The sequence below is a fragment of the Myodes glareolus genome, chromosome 13 (genome assembly GCF_982192425.1).
Source record: "Myodes glareolus chromosome 13, mMyoGla1.1, whole genome shotgun sequence".
NCBI lineage: Eukaryota > Metazoa > Chordata > Mammalia > Rodentia > Cricetidae > Myodes > Myodes glareolus.
In genome coordinates, this window is record NC_142038.1 from 31,680,980 (window position 1) to 31,702,132 (window position 21,153).

Consider the following 21,153-nt stretch of genomic DNA (forward strand, 5'->3'; position numbering starts at 1 on the left):
ACAGACACTTTGACATTCAAGTCTGGGTGCTGGGTGAAGCGCCTCCACCTGTCCCCAGGACTCTAGATTTAAGTAGCCTGTGTCCTCTGATTTAATTAGCATCAGCTGACAGATTGTATAGAGCTATTGCAGACTCTGCCTTTGGCTCTATATGACTTGGTAATTATTTTTGGAGATACTATGATTATTTGTGCCACTAAAGGGGCATTTTTAGTGATATTACTAAAGTAAAGTATAACATAAAAGTTGCAATTTTAAGTTAATACGTCGGTGGTATTATTCATAAAATCAATGTTTATTTAGTATTCTGAAAATATATAAAACATAAACGTACTCCATATCCCCGAGAAAAACACTGTTCATATTGTAGTGTCATCAGATTTACATTTTTCTCCCAAAGTTTACCAAAGTCATTCGGTAATCCTGAAAGTATGGCCAACATGACTAAATAAATAAATTTATCACTTTTGGGAGCCCTTATCAAAAGGGAGTAATAAAAAAAATTATGACTTCTTGGCTCCTTCCTTACCAGAGGCCAAGGGCAGTTGAGATAATATTAACAGTGTCATTGGACAACCTCAGGACACAGGGTTGAAATTTACCGCACCACGGGTTTGGGATGAGTCTAGGAACTTGATGTCGATTGCTGGTGGCTTTGTCAGAGGAGCAGCAGGTGGTGATTGACTTCAGGGTGTCAGCCCACCAGGAGAAAAATCTCTGATGGGTGAATCTTGGATAAGGATGACATTTAAACCGCAGATTCCAGAATGTCTTTTGCTTCTGCTGTGCCTTTACGTGTTTGCCGCTGCCATCTTTCTCTGGTTTCTGACATGGTGTGAATGGGTGTGGGGGAGATCCCCACTCCTGTAATGTAATGTAGTGTGTTTATCTCATGGGATTACCCTGCTCTACCTTGCATTTTTACCTGTGGATTATTATGGAGATGATTTCTTCGTAAGCTGTACTGTCTAATTGATAATAATAATGTCAGTTCAAATAGAGTTTTGATGATTGAAAATAAAACAAAGGAGGGTCGCACACTAGAGCATGCGGGTTTCTATCGAGGAGGCATATAGACAATTGAGTCCAAGTAGCCCAGCTAGTTTAAATTCTTTTAATCTTAATGTTGGGAGATGTGCTCACAGGTTTCAGAGTGCACCACAGCTGAAACGAAGCTTTAAAAATTGCTTAAAGTTAGACCAAGATCTTTTTATGAAGTAGCTTTGAGGTGAAAAACCCAAGAAGACAATCTAGTTTTAGAAAGGCACATAGCCGGGTGAGGAACTCTTTAAGGTCAGGAAACAAGAACAAAGTATCCAGTTGTCATTAGCTGACGTGCCTTTCTTGTTAGGACTGGTTGGTGATCAAAAATGAGGATTAATTCCATGTACCAATTTTTGTCCTCAATCTCCTGATACAAAAAACTATTGATGAGTGGGTACGCACCCTAAAGATAAAGAGTAGATATATAGTAGAGCTGACTGATTGCTTTTCATGTATTAAAGTTTAGGTTTGTGATTCCTTTAATATTCCTTATACGATTAACTTTCAAGGTAAGTAATAAAGGGATTGATTCTTTCTTCGCAACCTCCCTATGCAGCCTGTCAGTAAAAGAAATGGCTGAGAAAATCCCCCCAGCTTGCTCACACTCTGTTAATCTGTAACAAATTACTTAGATGTAAATGTATGTGAGTTCTTGGGATGACTTTGTTTTTATTGTGTAAGGGAGATGCAAGACATGCTTTTACTTGTATTCATTATAATCATTCACTTGAAAAATAGAATGCAACTACATTGTAATTTCTATATTGCCTGGAAGATTTTGTTGGGGTATATAAGATGTAGAAGAAAAATAAACAGACAGAATTCAGGAAAGGAATGCAAAAGAAAAATAAAGAAAAGGTCTGAAGGAAACCACCAGGAGAGTATGTGAATGTCTTTCCCCCTCACCCCTCAGATAAAAAAGTCACAGTACACCGACTCCATGGGTTTCCCTGTGAGCCCTGTGTTGCTGGAGGCTGCCCCCCGCCCAGGCAGCAGAAATTGATTATAAGATTTGGGGGCCAATATGGACTTTACAAAGCGTTTAGTTACATTAGCTCTTGTTGTCTCTGTTTAGAGAGAATGGTACCTTCTCAGGCTCACAAGAATAAGCAATAGCAAGATGAGCACTGCCTCCAGGCTCCCTTCATTTCTGACCTCATAACTGGATGTTTTCTACATGATGGTGCTCTGTAGACACACTCCTCATTGTGAATCATGGGGGATTAACTCTGCTCAGCTGCAACCCATTAATGTATGCTGTTTGTTTCTCTTGTTCGTAGTCATCTGCTTCCCTTTCCTCTCCTTCCCTTTCTTCCCCTTCGTCTTCCCCTTTTTCCCCTTCCCCTTCCTCCTTTTCCTCCTCTTCCTCCTCATCCTTGTCTTCCTCCTCCTCCTCCTCCTCCTCTTCTTCTTCTTCCACCATTATCTATCTATCTATCTATCTATCTATCTATCTATCTATCTATCATGGAAGGTCCCTCACTGGTCCTGCTTTCATGGGTGGCCAAAATCAAGAGAAAGGGGTGGGTCACCAGCTGGCTCAGGGAGGGCCATTTCCACATATCATTTACATACAGAACTAAACAGACAAACACAGAATCATTATTGTGGCTAGAAGTTGGCAGCGTAGGATGGGGTGGGGTGAGGAGTAGGGATGTCATTAAAATATAATAAAGCTATCCCTGAACTGAGTTCCTGAGAAGGGACTTGACCTGCAACAACCCAAGGGAAATCAGTAGATAAAAACAACAACAACAACAACAACAACAACAAAAACCCCAAAACCCAAAACCAACCAAACAAAAACCAGTTTGGGAAGGCCAGAACCATCAGGGATCGAGGGGAGATGATGGTCCATGGGGGTGGGGACATTTGGCAACTGGGGTGAGGGGATTGCCATCTCCCTGCTGGGATACCCTAATCTCCTCCAGTCTGGCACGAAAAGGGCAGTTTGCAACCCCCAAGGGCAGGTCTGGGGCTGCGAGATGTTCCAGGCAGGAGACTGCAGGGACTCACAAAGCCTTGCCCTCCAGAGAGATGACAGCTGCCACTTAGTTTTTCTGTCATGGTGCTGTGGTCCTTGACCACCTCTTAGCAGTTTGCTTTCAAATTCCTGCCATCTTCTTCTTCATGGCATCCTCGGGGCTGACATAGATCATTTTGTTCTTAAAAGGTGTATTGTCAGGGACCTTGAAGTCCCTGGCACCAGCTCCTCCTTTTTCTTGGTCTCTTAGGGTTGCATCGTAGAGGGCATAGGGGCGGCTCTTGTCTGGCAACATTTTGACAAAGGTGGTGTAGGGATCGTCCACAGTCTGCTACCCGGTCCCATCTCCCACCAGGATCTCCTCGCCCTCCTCCAGGATTACGCTCTTCTTGTCTGCATTCAGGCAGAAAAGTACTGCCTTCTTGCGTCTCTTCACTTCTGGGGTTGAGGACTTGCGCACTTCCTTGTCTTTGAACACCCCAGGACACCATCAGAGACAGTCACAGCAAAGGCCTCGTTTCCAGAAGCTTTCAGCACAGAACTGGAGCCACCGCAGCTGCTGCTAGGATTCGACTGAACCACGATATTTCTCTCATATACAGCTTAGTAGTTTCAGTTCGTCCGCGAGTGTATAGTCTGACGCCCTCGTGCTAATTCTGAGTGTGTCGTGAGGTGGATCCTAGCTTCTTTTTGTTGTAGTTTATTCATGCTCTTTCATTGAGAAGACAATTTCACCTTGGATTGCTCTAATTGCTTTGTTAAAAGTTAATTAACTGCATCTATTAGTTACTGTTCATTCCCGAGTAACAATTCTTTCCAACAACATAAGTAGAAACATACTCAGAATTGTGAGTTCTGTATTACTTTTGAAGTGAACGGCAGCAGAGTGATAACTCAAATGCATGGAATCAAAAGCCCAGCATCCTTCCGTTGCTTCATAGTCTCCTTAGAAGGAAAATACAACCCCTGTTCTCTTAATCCATTAACATTTTATAATATGATCTCCATTCCCATCATCCCACACAGGCAGTATTTGTCTTCAGAAGGCTGCCTGTGACTATGATGTGCCTTATACGTTTATTTGTATGTGTTCTCTTTATTGGTTTACATCTGGGTAGTTATTCACCGCCCCAACCTTCCAATCAAAATCTTTGCTGTTTAAAGGATTTAAAAAGAAATTGTGGCTGGAACAATAGAGAATTAAAAAGTGCTTCTACCTATCTGTCAGTAATTTGATAAAACTTTCAACTAGAAAACAAGGAAAATTCCCAAAGCCTGACCCACACACAGCTCCTGCTTAAAAAAACAAAACCTAAAATTATTTTTTAATCCTCTCTCTTCCCCTTTTCTTTCTGCCATGTATGTGTGTGTGTGTGTGTGTGTGTGTGTGTGTGTATACATGCACATGAGGCCAGAGGCATGGTGTTGAAAACTGAACCCAGGTCCTCTGTGGGAGCAGTATGCTCTTAACAGCTGAGCCACTTCTCCTTCTCCATCTGTCATTGCAAGGAACTCAAGAAACATAGCCTAAACCCAAACCTAGCTGTATTGATTAAAAGGAACACAAAGCCAAAGCCCGCGGAGGGACACCCTGGAGAGGGAAATGCGGAGCTCGGAGCTCGGAGCTCACTGAGTCTTAGGCTGCAGCCTCACCTCTCAAGCTCCCTGTGCGTCGCTCACCCGCCTTCTGTCTAAATTCTTCAGCTTGAAGCCCACAAGAAACTCACCTAAGTCTGCTTGCTATGCAATGGCTGTAAATGCCAGATGCTCCTTTCTAGAAGTCCCCGAGTACATTCAAGTCTGTAGGACCATGCTCACTATGATCAAAAAGCCTCTGATCAAGGCTTTCAAAATAAACAGGGAAAGTGTCTCAGTGAGCAGCCAAAGACCTTTTCCGTGCAGAGAAAGGCCTTCCACACGGCAGTGGCTCTCACCCCTCTCTGTTTGTTTTTCCAGGTCTGAGACCTGTCACTTACAATTCCGGATCCAGCTCCTCCGGTTTCACATCTCTCCACGGGAGCAAATTCTTCCAGGGCATGAGCTGAGCTTGCAGTGTTTGCTGGATGCTCCTCTTGGGTGACAGGGCCTGCTGCGTTCCCTTCATCTCTGGAAGCCAACTGATCCAAGAAACTCTGGATAGTACCAGGAAGAAACTCCGGGTCTGTGCTCCACCTGGCCAATGACAGCCCTATCAGAGAAGTGTCTGGTTTCTCTTTCAGAGGCTGCTCAGGAAGACGGGATCAGCCACACCCGAAACATCCACCTGTGGCTCTGAAGGTGACCACAGGGACTCTGTGCAGCCACTGCGGAGATCAGCTATGGAGGTTCCTCAAAAGTAAAAATAGAGCTCCCATACGATCCAGCTGCGCCACTCCTGAGCGTAGGCAGAGGCCTCAGAGTCAGCAGGCCATAGGCAGATCTGCACATCCATGTTCACTGTAGTGTTGTTTACAAGAGCCAAGACATAGAACCCAGATACACACACACACACACACACACACACACACACACACACACACACACTTTAAAGAATAAAATAATATCATTTTCAGGAAAATGGGTGGAACCGGAAACCATGTTAAGGGAAATGAGAATGACTGAGAAAGATAATTGTCATGTTGTCTCTCCTATGAGCAATCTAGACTTAAATGCATGTGAGCATCCAGAATATAAACATACACACACTCATTGTGAAATCCTAGGGGAGTTATCTGAGGAGAAGGAGGTGAGCAGTGGGAAATGGAATTAAGGACAAGTGAGGTTACATTACCAGGTCCTACACCAGTCCTGATATGGTCCTTTCGCACTAGAAGGCAGGGAGTGTCCGCAACTTGAAGGTTTCTCCCAGAATTCTCAAATTACCCTCGGTTTATTCAAGTTGGGGACTATACATTATATAAATCAGACCTCTCCCATGCCAGCTGGATGCTCACTGTTAAATTACATCACCCATGTTTCAACTGGAATTTCTGTAATCAGAATGGGACATGACTTTTGCTGAATGTTCAGTGCCAGGCTCATCATGGTTTGTTTTTCACCTGTAGAGTCTAGAACGATTTACCTGTTAACAAAGAAAACCTGCCAGGGAGGCAGTGGATTCATGGAGCTGCTCTTTTGGATTCTCTGTAAGCGGTACCATCGTGTCAACAAGGCTGGTACTAAAACTGCTTATTCATTAGAATAAAGAGGGGTTCTTAGAGCCTTTCCCCCTTTCTGTATCACACAAAATCTCAGTTGTTGAACTCGAATGGTTGAATGTGTTTTGTGTATTTAAGGTCACTGTAGAACAAAGGGAAGAGGGTTTATTTGCACGGGAAGTTCTAAGATAAAGGTGTTCAAACAGACGAGCACAGCACGTTTGAGTCTAAGGTGAGATGGAGCCGGAAGTTCCCATGAACAAGACTTTTAGTACCATAAATGACGTTTATTCTCGGATCTCCACTCTCTTTTCTCCTCTTTGATGAAAGCTTGCCTCAGATTCTGGAGAAGATTAACCGCATGACAGCCCATGTTAGTCAGCTTTCTGCCACTGTGACAGCCGAGGAAAGCCATTTAAAAGGGGAAAAGCTTCAGTTTGTCTAAAGGCATGAGAGATTTCAGTTCATGGTTAGTTGACTCCATTGCCTTGTGCCTGAGGCAACTAGAGAATGTGGCCACAATGGCTTTATTTAAATCACTGATTCTCAATCTTCTAAATTCTGCATCTCTTTAATACAGTTCCTCATGTTGCGGTGCCCCCCAAACTTATATTCATTGTTATTGTATTTTGCTACATTATAAATTGCTACTGTTATTAACGGTAATACAGACATTTGTTTTCCACCGATCTTAGGCGACCACCGTGAAAGGGTTGTTTAAAAGAGTTATGATCCACAGGTTGAGAACTTCTGATTTATATTAATAACATCTATGTCCCCATATGGCACTCTTTGTAACTTCTGCCCACTTTAACTTGAGCGTGTGCTTTGCTTTGTTGAGTAGAATATGGCAGATGTGACGTTGTGACAGTTGGAAACTTAGACCTCAAAAAGTCTGAGTGTTTCTTCTCCGTGGTTCTCATGGTAACATTCCCGAATTACAGGCATGTTACCACGTCCTCCCTGAGCAGTCCTGGGTCATCCCAGCTACGGTAGACCACTCATAGACCACTCACAGACCACTCATAGGCTGCTCATAGACCACTCATAGGGCACTTATAGGCCACTCATAGGCCACTCATACACCACTCACAGACCACTCATATACCACTCGCATACCACTCATAGACCACTCATAGGCCACTCATAGACCACTCACAGGCTACTCACAGGCCACTCATAGGCCACTCATAGACCACTCATAGACCACTTATAGGCTACTCACAGGCCACTCACAGACCACTCACAGGCCACTCACAGGCCACTCACAGGCCACTCACAGGCCACTCATAGACCACTCATAGACCACTCATAGACCACTCACAGGCCACTCACAGGTCACTCATAGACCACTCATAAGCCACTTACAGGCCACTCACAGGTCACTCATAGACCACTCATAGGCCACTCATAGACCACTCACAGGCCACTCATAGACCACACATAGGCCACTCAAAGACCACTCACAGGCCACTCACAGGCCACTCATAGGTCACTCATAGACCACTCATAGGCCACTCACAGGACACTCATAGGCCACTCATAGACCACTCATAGACCACTTATAGGCTACTCACAGGCCACTCACAGACCACTCACAGGCCACTCACAGGCCACTCACAGGCCACTCACAGGCCACTCATAGACCACTCATAAGCCACTCATAGACCACTCACAGGCCACTCACAGGTCACTCATAGACCACTCATAAGCCACTTACAGGCCACTCACAGGCCACTCATAGGCCACTCATAGACCACTCAAAGATCACTCATAGGTCATGCATAGACCACTCACCTCCCAGCTCAAGGGCCATCTCACCACAGCCGCATGAGTGAGCCTGGCCCAAATCTACTGCTAGCCTGTAGGCTCATGGAAAAATAACAATGCATGTTCAAAACTTATGCTTCAAAATCATGTGTTAGCCATGGATAACTGCTTCTGACCATTATTCATAATATGAATGGGGTAAACGGGGAATAGCTCCTCCCGGGGATAATCACAATGTAAATGTTAAGTGTTTGAAGTAAATAGGTTAAATCCGAGGCAACATCTGTATCAGGCAGAATCAAGCGAGTCCCAGAGTCTTCATGGAATGATAGACATATTCATTGCAGAGCCAATGTACTGACAGTGAAAGGTGACTTTAGGATCAGGATTATGACGTCTGTGAAAGGTCTCAGAGTCAAATATGGTACACCCAATCTCTTACTCTGATAAGTGCTGGGACCACATCCCCACCGCCTTTCCGTCCCTGCACTCTACTTGAGGTTTCTTAGCAAAGTTCAGGACGGGGCCCGGCATCGCTCTCCTCAGGCCCTGTTCCCACAGCACTATTCTCTAGGATCCAGCTCTTCTGCAGTAAAGGGATAATTTACGGATGTCACACAGCATCAGTGTGACAAATTCGCCACCAGGGTGACACCACACAGCTTCGGTTTCCGCCTCATGCCTGACATGGAAGCTCCCTCAGACATCCTGAGGTCCTAGCAACCAAGCAATTGAGTTCCTTTTCTGAAACATGATGGTGAGGGAAGGATATTGGCCAAGCTCTGTGCTTGCTCTGCACAGCTTAGCCTCACCGTTAAGGAAGGAAATAGAAGGAAAACGAGAGTTGATTGCATTTAAGACAGATAGTCCAAGGTCCTTGTGATCACCAGTAAAGACGCTTTCTGCTGATTTGGAAACTTGGAGTTATGGGCCAAAACTTTTGGTAAATATTAACTCTCATTTTACTACTTTCCTCATTGGCCCCAGAAACGAAAGTTCAGACTTCATGTAGATAAATCCAAAGTCACACGCGATGGGAGGCGAGGTCAGAAATGCAATATCAGCTTGATTATTCAAGTTGTGATCGTCTTTAGAGAAAAAATACGAAAATCTACCTCTTGCTCGATATTATGAGAGTGTATTGAGGTCATTCGTCTTTAGGAAGTCCCTAGGTCTACAATGCAGGTCCACGCGGGAACTTCAAGGCCTTCTCTAGTCACCTAATCAGATGGAAATCCTCTCTAGATGCTTCATCTCAGCTTTCGGAAGGCAAGAGAGGGCTCCTCAGAGTTCGGAAAGGAGGGAGGAATGTGGGAATGAATTTGAAACAGTAAGTAGCATTAGAACGATGGCATTTTCTAGAACAAAGTGCTCCAAACCGTGTTATCAGAACACTTCACTTGTAAGGGATGTGGCTTGAGTCACTCTGTCTCCATTGTGCCCAGTTTTTCATATGTAATACGTGGGCTTGGGGATGAATTGGTATTTCCCCAATCTGTGGATAATTTCTCTAGCCTACATAAAAGTTGGGAAATGCTGTATAAAATTTCTGTCCCTCGAAGAGACCTTGATGAAGGTCACATGTAATAAAGCTAGACACCTATATTAACCCAAGCTTAGCCAAAAGACAGCATGGAAACCTATTAATACCTGTTGGAAAAATCTTCTTTGAGACATGCAGACACAGCCACATAAGGCTTTCTTTGGCAGTAAAGATGCCTACTTTTGCCAAAGGAGGAAATGGAGGAATCATTTTGTTGATTGCTGATTCTGTCAGGCACCATCCAGGTGTTTTTTATTTTTCTTGTTTACTCCTTACAGTAATCGTATGGAATAGTATTAATTTATTTTTTCAGTACCAATTTTAATAATTATGCCTTTTCACCCCCATAACCACTTTAGCTTTATGAAGCGAGCAGCAAGAAATACGTAATCTCTAGGGGTAAGTTTTGTTCTCTTGTTTTGCTTTTTGACTGTTTGAGACAAGGGCTATTTATATAGTCCTGGATGACCTGGAACTTATTATGTAGACCAGGCTGGTCTTGAATACACCAAGATTGGCCAGCCTTGGCCTCCTGAGTGTTGGAATTAAAGGTGTGTGCCACCATGCCCAGCAAGGCTTGCTCTACAAATGTGTAAGGCTTTTTACCAGTCCTGTGATGAATGTCATATTCACTAGTGTTGCCCTAATCCTAGCATTTCCTGTGACTGATCCCTAGTAAATAAAACATCTTAGATTTCATGTGACAAAAGTAAAAATTTAAATCCATGACAACATTTTAAATCTCCTTGACAGCTTCCCTTGTGGTTCTTCACCTTTCTCGTCAGTGTTTCCTCCTCCACCTGGGTGGCTGTGGAGTAGTGTAGACGATGCTAATGCCTCTCACTGTCTCCTTCCTCACATATCTCTAACAGGTCTTAGCATCTGTGCCGTCAGAAGGTGCCCCTCAGTGTCACTGCCCTGAATGCTAGAAGAATAGCATTCCAGGTCTGTCTGTCCTTCCTCATGAATCTTCTCTCCACAGGGTGATCTTAAAAAAAAAACAAAATTAGTCATGCCCTCTACCCCCACCCCCATGCTAGGAATTAAACCCCAGGCAGGCACTCTATGCCAAGCTACACTGCATAAATTAAGCTTTTTTCACTTTTTCTATTTTAGATGTGACGGTGGCAGTGTTGGTGGGTGCTCCTCAGTGCTGCCTGGACTAGCCTTGATCTCCCAGGATGAAGGAATCTTCCTCTCTCAGCCTCCTGAACATCTGGGTCTCCAGGTGTAACCACTATGCCTTAAAGTTGCCTGATGGTTTCACATATCACTAAAAATGAAATGGAAATGCAGCCTCTGGCCCTGATGAGATCCCCGTCTTCACCTACATCTTGGCTCATGCCTGCTTCCATTGGTTTTCTTTCTAATCAGCAAATCCCAGTCTCTTCCCTAAACTGCGTTACCTGCTTTGCCCTCTGCCTCACCTCCAGCTTTTCCTGTCAGTCTCTCCTCAAATGTCACCTCCTCAGAGGTCTGTAGAGGCCTGTCTTCCCTGTTCCTCGAGGCCAAAGCACAGGATGCAAGAAATATTTACGCTAACCAGCTTAGCTTCCCCTGCTCAATTCTGCCAGCCAGAGGGAATTAGTTCAAAGCCTTGTTTCTGTCATTGCTATGATAATTTCACCTGCTAAGGAGGGTCCTCACAGGCGCCCTAAATCTCCTCCCATCTGTCTGTCAGGGTTCCCAGCTCGATACCCTCTACATGGAAGCTCCGGCCATTGGCGCCAGGTGGCCAACACCCCTCTTCTTACTCCCAGGTGGGAGGGGGCTCTCGTCCTTTTGCCTCCAAGTATTTAAGCCGACATGTGCTGAATAAAGTTGACATTTACCCTTTGGGCGAATGATCCTGGTCTCTCTGTGTGTGTCTGTTCAACTCCTAGGATAATGATCCAGTCTCGCGGTTCGGTTCGGGAAGCGCGCCCCGTATTGGAAAGTGGGGTTTGTGCAGATTCGGGCGGAGCAGAGGTTCTCCCTGACCAGGCTGTGAAGAACTCTTTTACCTTGTGCAGGAACAACCTTGACCCTTTGTCCATTTATTTGTAAAAGCGGCTGCTCTCTGTCTCTGTCTGGTTCATTTCTTTTCTTTTGGTTTTTTTTCAGATGTGTATCCCTAATCCAATGTCTATTACAGTGCCTGGCCGGATAGATATTTCTAGAGTTGCTGTGGTCTGAATGCGTTGCCTGTACAATCTAGGGGTTGCTGATGTGGTAGTGACAAGGGGTGGAGCCCTCAAGGGTGGTTAGAGCACAATGGCTTATCACTCGTTTAAAATGGAGAAGACTTCACACAGGCTTAGTCTGTTTAAACTCCTGCTTCATTGTGAGGAAGACCCTGATTGGACAAGGAATACTGGCAGCTCCCAGAATAGTTATAAAATAATACTATTCTTTATACCTTAGCTACTGGCAGATATTTTATTATAACAGCACAAACAGACTAATTAATTAATTAATGAAAGAAATGGTTTTTTGGTTTTGTTTTTTGTTTTTGGATCTCACTTTGCTTTCTCGCCGTTTCTGATTAATGCTCATTTTGAGAACAAACCCATGTAAAGACAAAAGCAGTGTCTTCAAGCAGATCTCAAGCACATGGCCTCAGAAACACCTTGGATGAAAATTTCATTTGCACAAAACAAGGAGGAAGTTCTAAACAGCTAAGGAAGTCTGTCAAGTACATTTGCTCACAGACTGTGGGACTTAGGGAAGAAAAATTTGTTATCATTGTACGTGTTAGAAGTTGGGGCTTCAGGGAGTAAACAGAAATAGAAAGTATACATGATTAAATACAGACCTTGTGAAATGTTTACTGTGTTGATCATACTGTGTACGATCAGGATCATAGTGGGTTCCCTCCTCACATACAAACCCTAACAGAAGGGAAAGGAAGGACTGAAGCGGCCTCTTCCCTGAGGCCTTCTTGGAAAACACCTGTGTGTTACAACCAACATAAATACAAGGGGAGACTGCTAAGTTGAAGCTGAGTGAAGTGTTTCTAAAAGTGGGGAGCTGGCAAGGAGTAATGGAATGCAACCAGGTGTCAGGAGGATTCCATCTTTGAAGTCCTGGCTCCATCTAGTGGCTAATGAGTCTAGATTTCTAGACTAATCCTTTCCTCACAAAGGTGCCTCTCAAATGTCTCAGCTTGACTCAGAGTTGAGCAAGAAGCTTGTATAAATGCTGTTTTTGTGTAAATTCTTATTAATCATCTTTTAAAAGCACGCATTCTAGATGCTTCTGTCTTTAACTGATTTTTAAAGATTCAAGGGTCTCTTTGGAAGTCAGTTCTGTTTGTCTGATTACTCCCTGCACCTCCCCTGTTTTTAAATTAATAGAAGGTATTAGGCGGAGTGTTTTATATTGTAAAGTCAAAGTGAATCGCAATCAATGGTACTTGGATATTTTTGACATCTTCCAATCAAAGAGCCTAGCACTGGTGGGGGCGGGGCCACAGTCAAGGTCTACTGAAGCGCGCTTCAGAAAACCTTGGCTAACCTTCAGATCCTCTCTCGGTGATCTTCCACCCTACTAATCTTAACAATTAAATACATTTTACCTTCTCGTTTTTAAGACTCAAGTAATTTCAGACTTAGAAAAACAGAATTCTCATCTTTCATCCAGATTCCTCAAGGGATAAGACTTTACTTATTCAAAGCTGATCTATCAAAAATTTAAAAAGCATCTCTGATACAATACTATTACTACACAATTTATAGACTTTATTAAATGTCCCTGCCATTCCATGAATGTTTCTGATTTGTATTACTGTCTGGGGTTTAAAGTGTGTGGTCTTGATCTCTAGTCTGTAATAATTCGGAGTCATTTTATTGCTTTTCAATAGTCCTGGCTCTTTTGAATCATACTAGATAATTAATTTGTATGAATCCTCAGTTAGACTTTCTGATGTATCTTCCTAGTTAAGTTCAGGATCCATCTTTAGTGAGAATGGGGCAGAAACCACGCTTCTGCTGTCAACTCAGCAAATCCAGAAGTTGGTGGTGCCGACGGGTTCCAAGCACATCAATTTCGATTGTTTGGGGTTGCCTTTGTCATTAGCTATTCTACAAAACAGTTATTTCAGATGGCTCGAGGGAGGCATTTCTGTGGGAAACTCACCTTGAAAGGAATAACCAGATCACAGGCAGGCTTAGCCGGGATGACATTACGTGACATTAGGTGACATTAGAGGACATTAGATTGAGGTTATGTGTAACCTTCAGGAACCCAAATATACTTGGAAACTTTCTCAGACCTTTTATGAAGCTTCCTAAAGAGAAGGGTCTTCAGATACAAAACCAGATAGGGAGCAGCAAGCGTTGTTGGCTCACACGTGATGTGTGTTCTGCTTTCAGTGTGGCTCTCCTGGACAGTGCTGGGCAGAGGCCAACCCAGGAGTTCTTCTCGGGCTTTGCATGATGCCAGGAGCTTTCTAGGTTGATGTTTGTTTTAGAAACACAAGGATGTTCTATGATCAGTCTTTGGTGTATAGAGCATTGGATCGATGGGTAGACGTTCCCATGCTTCGTGCACCAGGCAGGGCCTCGCTAAGAAGGGAGTGTGGATGCCGACTCAGTATGAAACTTAATCTCACAGTTGACATAGTGTTTGAGAGAAAGAATGATAACCTGGAGAATATTAAGTAGGATTCTGCGACTTTGAACATAAAGGTTACGTGAATAAGATAAATGGACACACACACAGACAGAGACAGAGAGAGACAGAGGGAGAGAGACACAGAGAGAGACAGAGAGAGAGACAGAGAGAGACAGAGAGAGAGAGACAGAGAGAGACAGAGAGAGAGAGAGAGAGAGAGAGATATGGGGGATCAACGACAGATGTCCTGATTAGAAATAAACAGGGCCAAATGACTAAGATCATCATCAAAAAAGTTTAAAAATACAGGCTTCAGAGAAAAACCCCATCTATTCCTTGTTGAGTTTTTGCAGTCAGGGAAACAGGTCCAGGGCCCATTTTTCTCTTGCTTGTGTTATAAGCAGCTGCCAGGTTTAGTAGATTAAACTCCTGATTTGTTGTTTCTAGAGCTGGGCTGGACTCATTGAGGGGGCTCTGCTGCTGTTCTTCCCTGGGTGCCATCATGTAGTCTTCACCCTGGGGCTGGTTAGGAAGGGGCCCTGCACTTCCTTGGAATTTTCTCCAGTATCAGTCGAGGAGTGTGAGCAAGCACAGCTGTAGAGCATACTGATGTCTGAGCTTAGAAGTCACACAATCACCTCAAGTTCACTCATTGGTTAAAGCTGGTACATGGCTAACTTTGTTTCCAACAAGACCTTGGCCATGGCGGGAGGGGCTCCTGTATTGCTACTATAAGATATCTTAATACCCATGACATAGGTGTTTGCAAGATTCCAACTTGCCACGTGCTGGTAATTTCAGTCTTCACTAGTGAATATTATTGTTCTTTGTTCTTGTTCCTAGCAAATATTTTAAGCTAGGACACTTGAAGTTGTAATAGGGTTTCATCAATCCGTGGGTAGAAGAATGGAGGGAAAGCAAAGGTTTCTTGAGTGACTTCCAGATCCTCTGAAATTGACCCCTGTAAAAATGACTAAATTGTACTTCAAAAAGACTTGTTTTATGAAGCTGAAGATACTGTCCTCTGTGTGTGTGGTGGGAGGAGAGGGAGGAAGAGATGGAGAGAGAAGGAAAGAAGAAGAGGAGGAGGAGGAGAGAGAGAGAGTGTGAGCAAATTGTTAGGGTGCTTTAGGGAAAAAGGATGTGCCATTAAGTTTACGGGAGCATCTTGATGATTGTTCTGACATTCTTGTTATGAAGATGTTTGTTTGCAATGCTGGCAGTTTTATGAAGCATCCATAAGTTTTAGAACCTTGAATACTGGAGTATTTTCATAACTGAGACATTTACCTGTAGTGTGAAGATCAAAACCTTGTAAAGAGGATTCTTGATAACATGTGCTGGTAAGTGGCAGAAATAGGATAGGGATGCCTGTTTGTGTGAGGGCTTGGGTTATGCGTCAAATGATGAGCAGAGAGCTATGGTGAAACTTGATTCCTCACAGGCCCCTGGGACACAGCTGGAGAGACAGCCTAAAAAGGCTGTATTCCAGAGAAAAGCACAAAGGCTGCAGGAATCAACACATTGCAGGAGGGACAACCTGGTTTTCTGTGGAAAGAAGACCTCCCTCAACAGTCCTGACATTTCTGAAACATCTTTTCTGGTTCCCTTTTTTATAGAATTTTAAGATTTTTTGTTTTGATTTTTGAGACAGGGTTTCTCTGTAGTTTTTGGTGCCTGTCCTGGAACTAGCTCTTGTAGACCAGGCTGGCCTCGAACTCAGAGATCCGCCTGCCTCTGCCTCCTGAGTGGGGGGATTAAAGGCGTTCGCCACCACCGCCCGGCCAGATTTTTTTTAACTTACTTATTTGTGTGTGTGTGCTTACTTGCGCATATATCTGTAGGTGCGTGCGTGTGTGTGTGTGTGTGTGTGTGTGTGTGTGTGTGTGTAAGGCCAGAGGCTACACTAGGCATCTTCCTCTACTATTCCCCATTTTATTTCATTGCAGGGTCTCTCACTAAACCCGTGCTCACTGATTTTGTTAGATCAGCTGACCAATGAGCTCCAGGGAGCTGCCTCTCCGCGGTTACAGGTGTGGCCACTGCGTCCTGCTTTTACGTGGGTGCTGGGGATCTGAACTCGGTCTTCATGCTTACACAGCAAGCACTTCACTGACTAAGCCGTCTCCCTGTTGAATTAGATTACTTTGTGTATTTTGCCTGCGTGAACTTTTGTGTACCACACACATGCAGTATCTAGAAAAGGGAACTGGATCCTTAGGAATTGGAGTTACAGATATTTGTTAGACACTATTGTAAGAGGCCTCCAGACCTTAGCAGTTTCCCAGACCTTAACACAGCTGACTCCATGATGGAAGAACCATTCAGGCCTTGGAACCCATCGTGTAGTCAGAAACACCTGCCAAGATAAGAACTAAGACTGAATCCATCAAAGCCCATAGTTCTGGGAAAATCCCTAACTGTAATAACCTTGCTTTTTGGCCTCTGAAGTTCTGCTTCTGGCTAACTGTTCTTGTTAGCTGAGGTGTGTCAACCAGGATATGGCTTGTGTGCTTGCAGCTCATCCCGAGAAAGGCTCAGGACTGCACTCAGGTCCCAAGCATCCAGTGTAGTCGCCAGTTGGCTAATAAAGAATTCTGTTGGTGTCAACCTGTGTCTTAGTAGCCAATAGTTAACAAAGCTATTGGATGCTGGGAGCAGAACCCAGGTCCTCTACAAGAGCAACAAGTACTTTTAATCAATGAGTCGTCTCTCCAGCCCCCTTAAGTTTTATTTTTGAGAAAGGCAATCGCTTTCTTTGTTGCTATGATAAAATATCTGCTGGAAGCAACTTACTGGTCTGTTTTGGCTGCTTGACTGGAAACCTTGGCAGTGTGGCAGCAGGAGTGTGAACTAGCTACTCATATTGTATCTCCAGCGAGGAAGCAGAGAGAGAACATTCAGCTTGCTTTCTCTTCTTCCTGCCTTTATTAAGTCTGGGTGCCTAGCATGTAGGATGATGCCACTCACATTCAGGGTTAAACCTCTCTGGGCACACCCTCAGTGATCTACCCAGAGATGTGTCTCCCAGGTGACTCCAAATATTGTTAATTTGATGCTAAAGATGAACCATAGCATGCAGGGAATACAATGTAATGTTCCCACATGTGCAAACGTTGGGGAATGATCAAGTGGAGCTCGTTAACATCTCCACAGAGCTCTGCTTGCCAGCCGCCCTCTCTTCTGAGCCAGCTGCTTAACGCTGGCTTCACCATTTGCTTTTTGCGCATTTCCCCATGATAGTCAACAAAAGCTTTGATATTTTAATGCTGGAGTCTAGGTCTATCAAATGCTCTCCTCTGAACTATTTATTTAGACCCTTCTGAAGTCAAAAGGCAGCCATGATAAAGCACAGTTACTGACCTGTGCAAAACCAAACATAAACCTCACAAACAGTATGGGGTGGTGGTGGGACGAAGAATGTTTGCCCGATCAACCAGAGCTGGGAACAGGCGTGGCTGATCTGCAGTCAGAGCCATGGAGGAGTCATGAGGGAGGGGTTGCCGGCAAGTGGGATTTGAAGTTATAACCCAAGTGCTGATTACTTCCAGGAGTGGGGGCGGGTTTGCTTTGAGCTCTGTTCTTATTGTTTGTCCTCTTTTCTTTTTGTATTAGCTGGTTACAAAGTAGGCCACTGAAAGATAAAAAGATTTTTCTCATTGACATTCATGGGAGGCCTGGGAGGATTGAGACTAGGAGCCTCCAGTTTTTTGTTTTTAGATTAAGCTTGGAATATTTATCTTTTCAGACCTCCCTTTTTCTTTGCGGTCCTTATTTTCAGTTTTCTTGGGTTCGGATCTCTTTATAAGTTCCATTCAGGGGGTCAGGCATTTAACATGGTAGCAGCAACCAGCACCAGAAAGAAAATGACACAGGTCGCTAGGAAAGAGAGCTCAGCAGTCTGGCAGGGCCACGGGACAGCTTTTTACTGAAGAACACTAATTACACTCCAGTACATGCGGAAGCTGCCAATAAAGACACCCTTCTGAAGCCACCTTAAGAGGAAACTGAACATTGGACTTGGAACATTGAAGTTACTGAAGCCAGTATCTCTAGACTGAGTCCCACCCCCAAACAACGGGGACGGCTATATTATTTGGTGCTTCTTGGAGAAAAGCTCTGAGCAGAAATGTATATAATTTCTTTGGAAGGGAAATAGAATTCAAGGGGTCAGGCAAAATTCACTAAGTATTCCGCTTTTGCCCAAATTACCATTTAATGACGGGCTCGCCTTTGCCCAGCAGACTGTGTTGGCAGTCTCTCGCTTTCCTCTACCACAGTGGTTCTCAACCTCTGGGTTGCAACCTCCTTGGGACTCACATATTGGATATTTGCATTACAATTCAAAACAGCAGCAAAAGTACAGTTATGAAGTGGCAATGAGATCATTTTATGGTTAGGGATCACCACAACGTGAGGAACTGTATTGAAAGGGCCTTGGGCAGCTCTCAGTTGCTTTCTCTGATAGTTTTGAGACCGCGGTAGGATACCCTGGAGTGGTCCTTCCTGCCAGCGGAACTGTTCAGAACAGCAGCAGCTGGTCCATAACCCTCTGTCCCCTGAAACCAGGGATGTTACTTTCCACTTGCAAGTTTCAGGAAGAGAGATCTCAGTTTGGCTTCCTGGTGACTGACAGGGGGCATAGCTAGGAAGGGGAAAATGGAACTGACCACTGGGGTGTGGATTTTAAGGCTAATTGAACACTTGAGTCTATGTGGTAAGCCAGAGATTAAATTCCTCTCCACAAATAGTTATTGGATGGCATTTATTGTGTAAAATTTAGCATTGGAAAGATAACTAAAGGAGAGGTTTCAGAATTGAGAGACACCTATGCTGTCTGATTTTTATGCGAGTGTCAAGGCATATGAAGAATTTCAGAACTGTAGAAGTGGCCCAGCAGTTGGTAAGGAGGGAATCTGATTACACTAGAAGCAGGAAAGGTTATGGAGAAGAGGAGCATCATGGGAGCTGTGTAAGACTGTTCCAGGTAGGCAAAGTAGGGAAGATACACCGGATACAGGACTAGGCACCCAGAAGCTTGGTTTCCATGGAGTGTGCCCAGGGTGCTGAGACCTCAGGGATGGTGAGGGCTGTAGGATGGGATGGCTGGGACAGGAGCGCTAACCTCGGCCAAAGCAGGGTGTGGGATCCTAAGCCTGGAGAGCAGCAGAAGGATTGGGGCGGGGGGAGTAGTCTTTCTCCCCGTGTTTTAGAAAGTTAAGTCAGCAGCCGTGTGAATTGTGTGGTACGGAGAATGCGGGCAAGGAGGCCTGCTGTAGGGTTCAACACGCTGACCCAAACTCAGACGAGCAGCTTCTTTGAGTAGAGAATTCATCCTGGATTGAAATAGCACGCATGCGGTTGGTTCAAAACTTACAAAAGCAGGCTATAGGGTACACATGGGGTCTAGCTGGGTGACAACGCTTGCTTAGTGTGTGTTTGATTTCCCACCCTGAAAACAACTTAACAAAAATACGAACAATTTCCATATTATCTCCACAGGAGTAAAGAATATAAAGTGCATGATACCATGGATAATGTTTTCATGTTCACTGACTTCTGGGTAATTGACGGGCGTGTTCTGAGGCTTACCATAAGACTACATCACAGGCTGGGCGGCGGAAGCATACAGCTTTAATCCCAGCACTGGGGAGGCAGAGGCAGGAGGATCTCTGTGAGTTCGAGGCTAGCCTGGTCTACAAGAGCTAGTTCCAGGACAGGCTCCAAAGCTACAGAGAAACCCTGTCTCGAAAAACAAAAACAAAAACAAAACAAAACAAAACAAAAAAAGAATACATTATATAGGTACATTAAGAACTATTTTTATAGGGGAGGAGGTGGTGGCTGCTCCGGAACCCCAGAGGAAGAGATGCCTCAAAGGCCCATATAGGTTTCTTTAAAACCTCGCTAATGTCCATAGTTGAGTCTGTCGAAACTGTCCACTGTTCGGAGGCGCCTTCTCTGCCATCCTCCCGCCTGGGGCCATTGATGTGAGCGACCTCCGATCGGTCCTGGACAGCCAAGAAGTTTTCTGCCATCCCATGACCGACCAGAGTCTGATCGTGGAACTTCTGGAGCTGCAGGCCCACGTGCGGGGCGAAGCGGCTGCGCGGTACCATTTTGAGGACGTTGGCGGGGTGCAGGGGGCTAGGGCCGTGCACGTGTTATCTGTGCAGCCTCTCTGTTTGGAGAACTTATCCCTGAGGGGCAGCTGTCAAGATGCCTGGTTCCTTTCTGGCAAGCAGCAGGTAGCTAAAGAAAACCAGCAGGTTGCAAAGGATGTCACACTACATCAGGCCTTGCTTCGGCTGCCCCAGTACCTAACTGATATCTTGCTCACCTTCAATCAGTCCCCCTCTAACAGCAGGTCTCTTGGCCCTGAAAATCTGTCATGTCCACCTTGGAGCCTGGGTAACTTTGAACAACTGGTGACTAGTTTGACTCTTCACGATCCCAACATCTTTGGTCCCCAGTAAAGATGGTGGAACACAACATAACTGTTGCTGAGGACTCAGGGACCCAGTTCTGAGAAGGGGAGTTTCTTTCTGCTTTCTCCCTGGACATAAACATAAGACACCTCCTCTGTGGAAATAAACTTGCTTTATATATAAAAAAAAAGAACTATTTTTATATTGAGACCCTAAGGGAAACCCGGTGGAGAGTCTGACATCTGAGGATAAGAGAGGAACACACAGAAACATGGACCCATGAAGAGATTGGAGAAGAGCCAGAGGTGAAACAAAAGATCAAATGTGAGAGTGGAGTTCAGAACTGGGACTATAGACCGGAGACTTAATGTTTGTCTGAGTGCTTTCCAGACTGAGCCGTAGTGGAGCCTGGATGTTGCTTCCTCAAGATGAAGGCGACTTGAATGATGTCCGAGGACACTTCAGCTGTGATTCCTGCAGCATCTTCTGCTGAACAAGCTCAGCAAGGGACGCGAACAATGTGACCTCCAGTATTTCTTAAGAGAATACAGACTTGGGGCTGGGGAGATGGCTTAGTGGTTAAGAGCACTGACTGCTCTTCCAGAGGACCCGGGTTCAGTTCCCAGCCACCACATGGCAGCTCACAACTGTCTG

The 21,153-nt window shown here is 44.6% G+C and overlaps 1 protein-coding gene, 1 long non-coding RNA gene and 2 pseudogenes across 3 annotated transcripts in view; 2 read left to right on the plus strand and 2 right to left on the minus strand.

The window, feature by feature from the left end:
- Gramd2b (GRAM domain containing 2B) overlaps positions 1 to 5,147 on the minus strand; it is a 102,142-nt gene extending 96,995 nt beyond the window's left edge. Inside the window, exon 1 of the mRNA XM_085699848.2 lies at positions 5,005 to 5,147. Coding sequence (XP_085555974.2) covers positions 5,005 to 5,132 — 128 coding nt within the window. The 5' untranslated portion in view covers positions 5,133 to 5,147. The remainder of the gene's footprint in view (positions 1 to 5,004) is intronic.
- On the minus strand, positions 275 to 3,825 carry LOC146891732 (cofilin-1 pseudogene; annotated as a pseudogene).
- Positions 5,148 to 8,895: 3,748 nt separating the features above from the next.
- On the plus strand, positions 8,896 to 11,325 carry LOC125390419 (uncharacterized). Of its 2 annotated transcripts, none has more exons than XR_007228730.3 (3): positions 8,896 to 9,265; positions 9,838 to 9,877; positions 10,595 to 11,325. It is a non-coding gene; the product is annotated as an uncharacterized LOC125390419 (long non-coding RNA). The 2 variants fall into 2 exon arrangements; XR_015005353.2 differs by having other exon boundaries at positions 8,912 to 9,204.
- A 7,405-nt stretch (positions 11,326 to 18,730) lies between these two features.
- LOC148119992 (ran guanine nucleotide release factor pseudogene) lies at positions 18,731 to 20,562 on the plus strand (annotated as a pseudogene).
- The last annotated feature ends 591 nt before the right edge of the window (positions 20,563 to 21,153 follow it).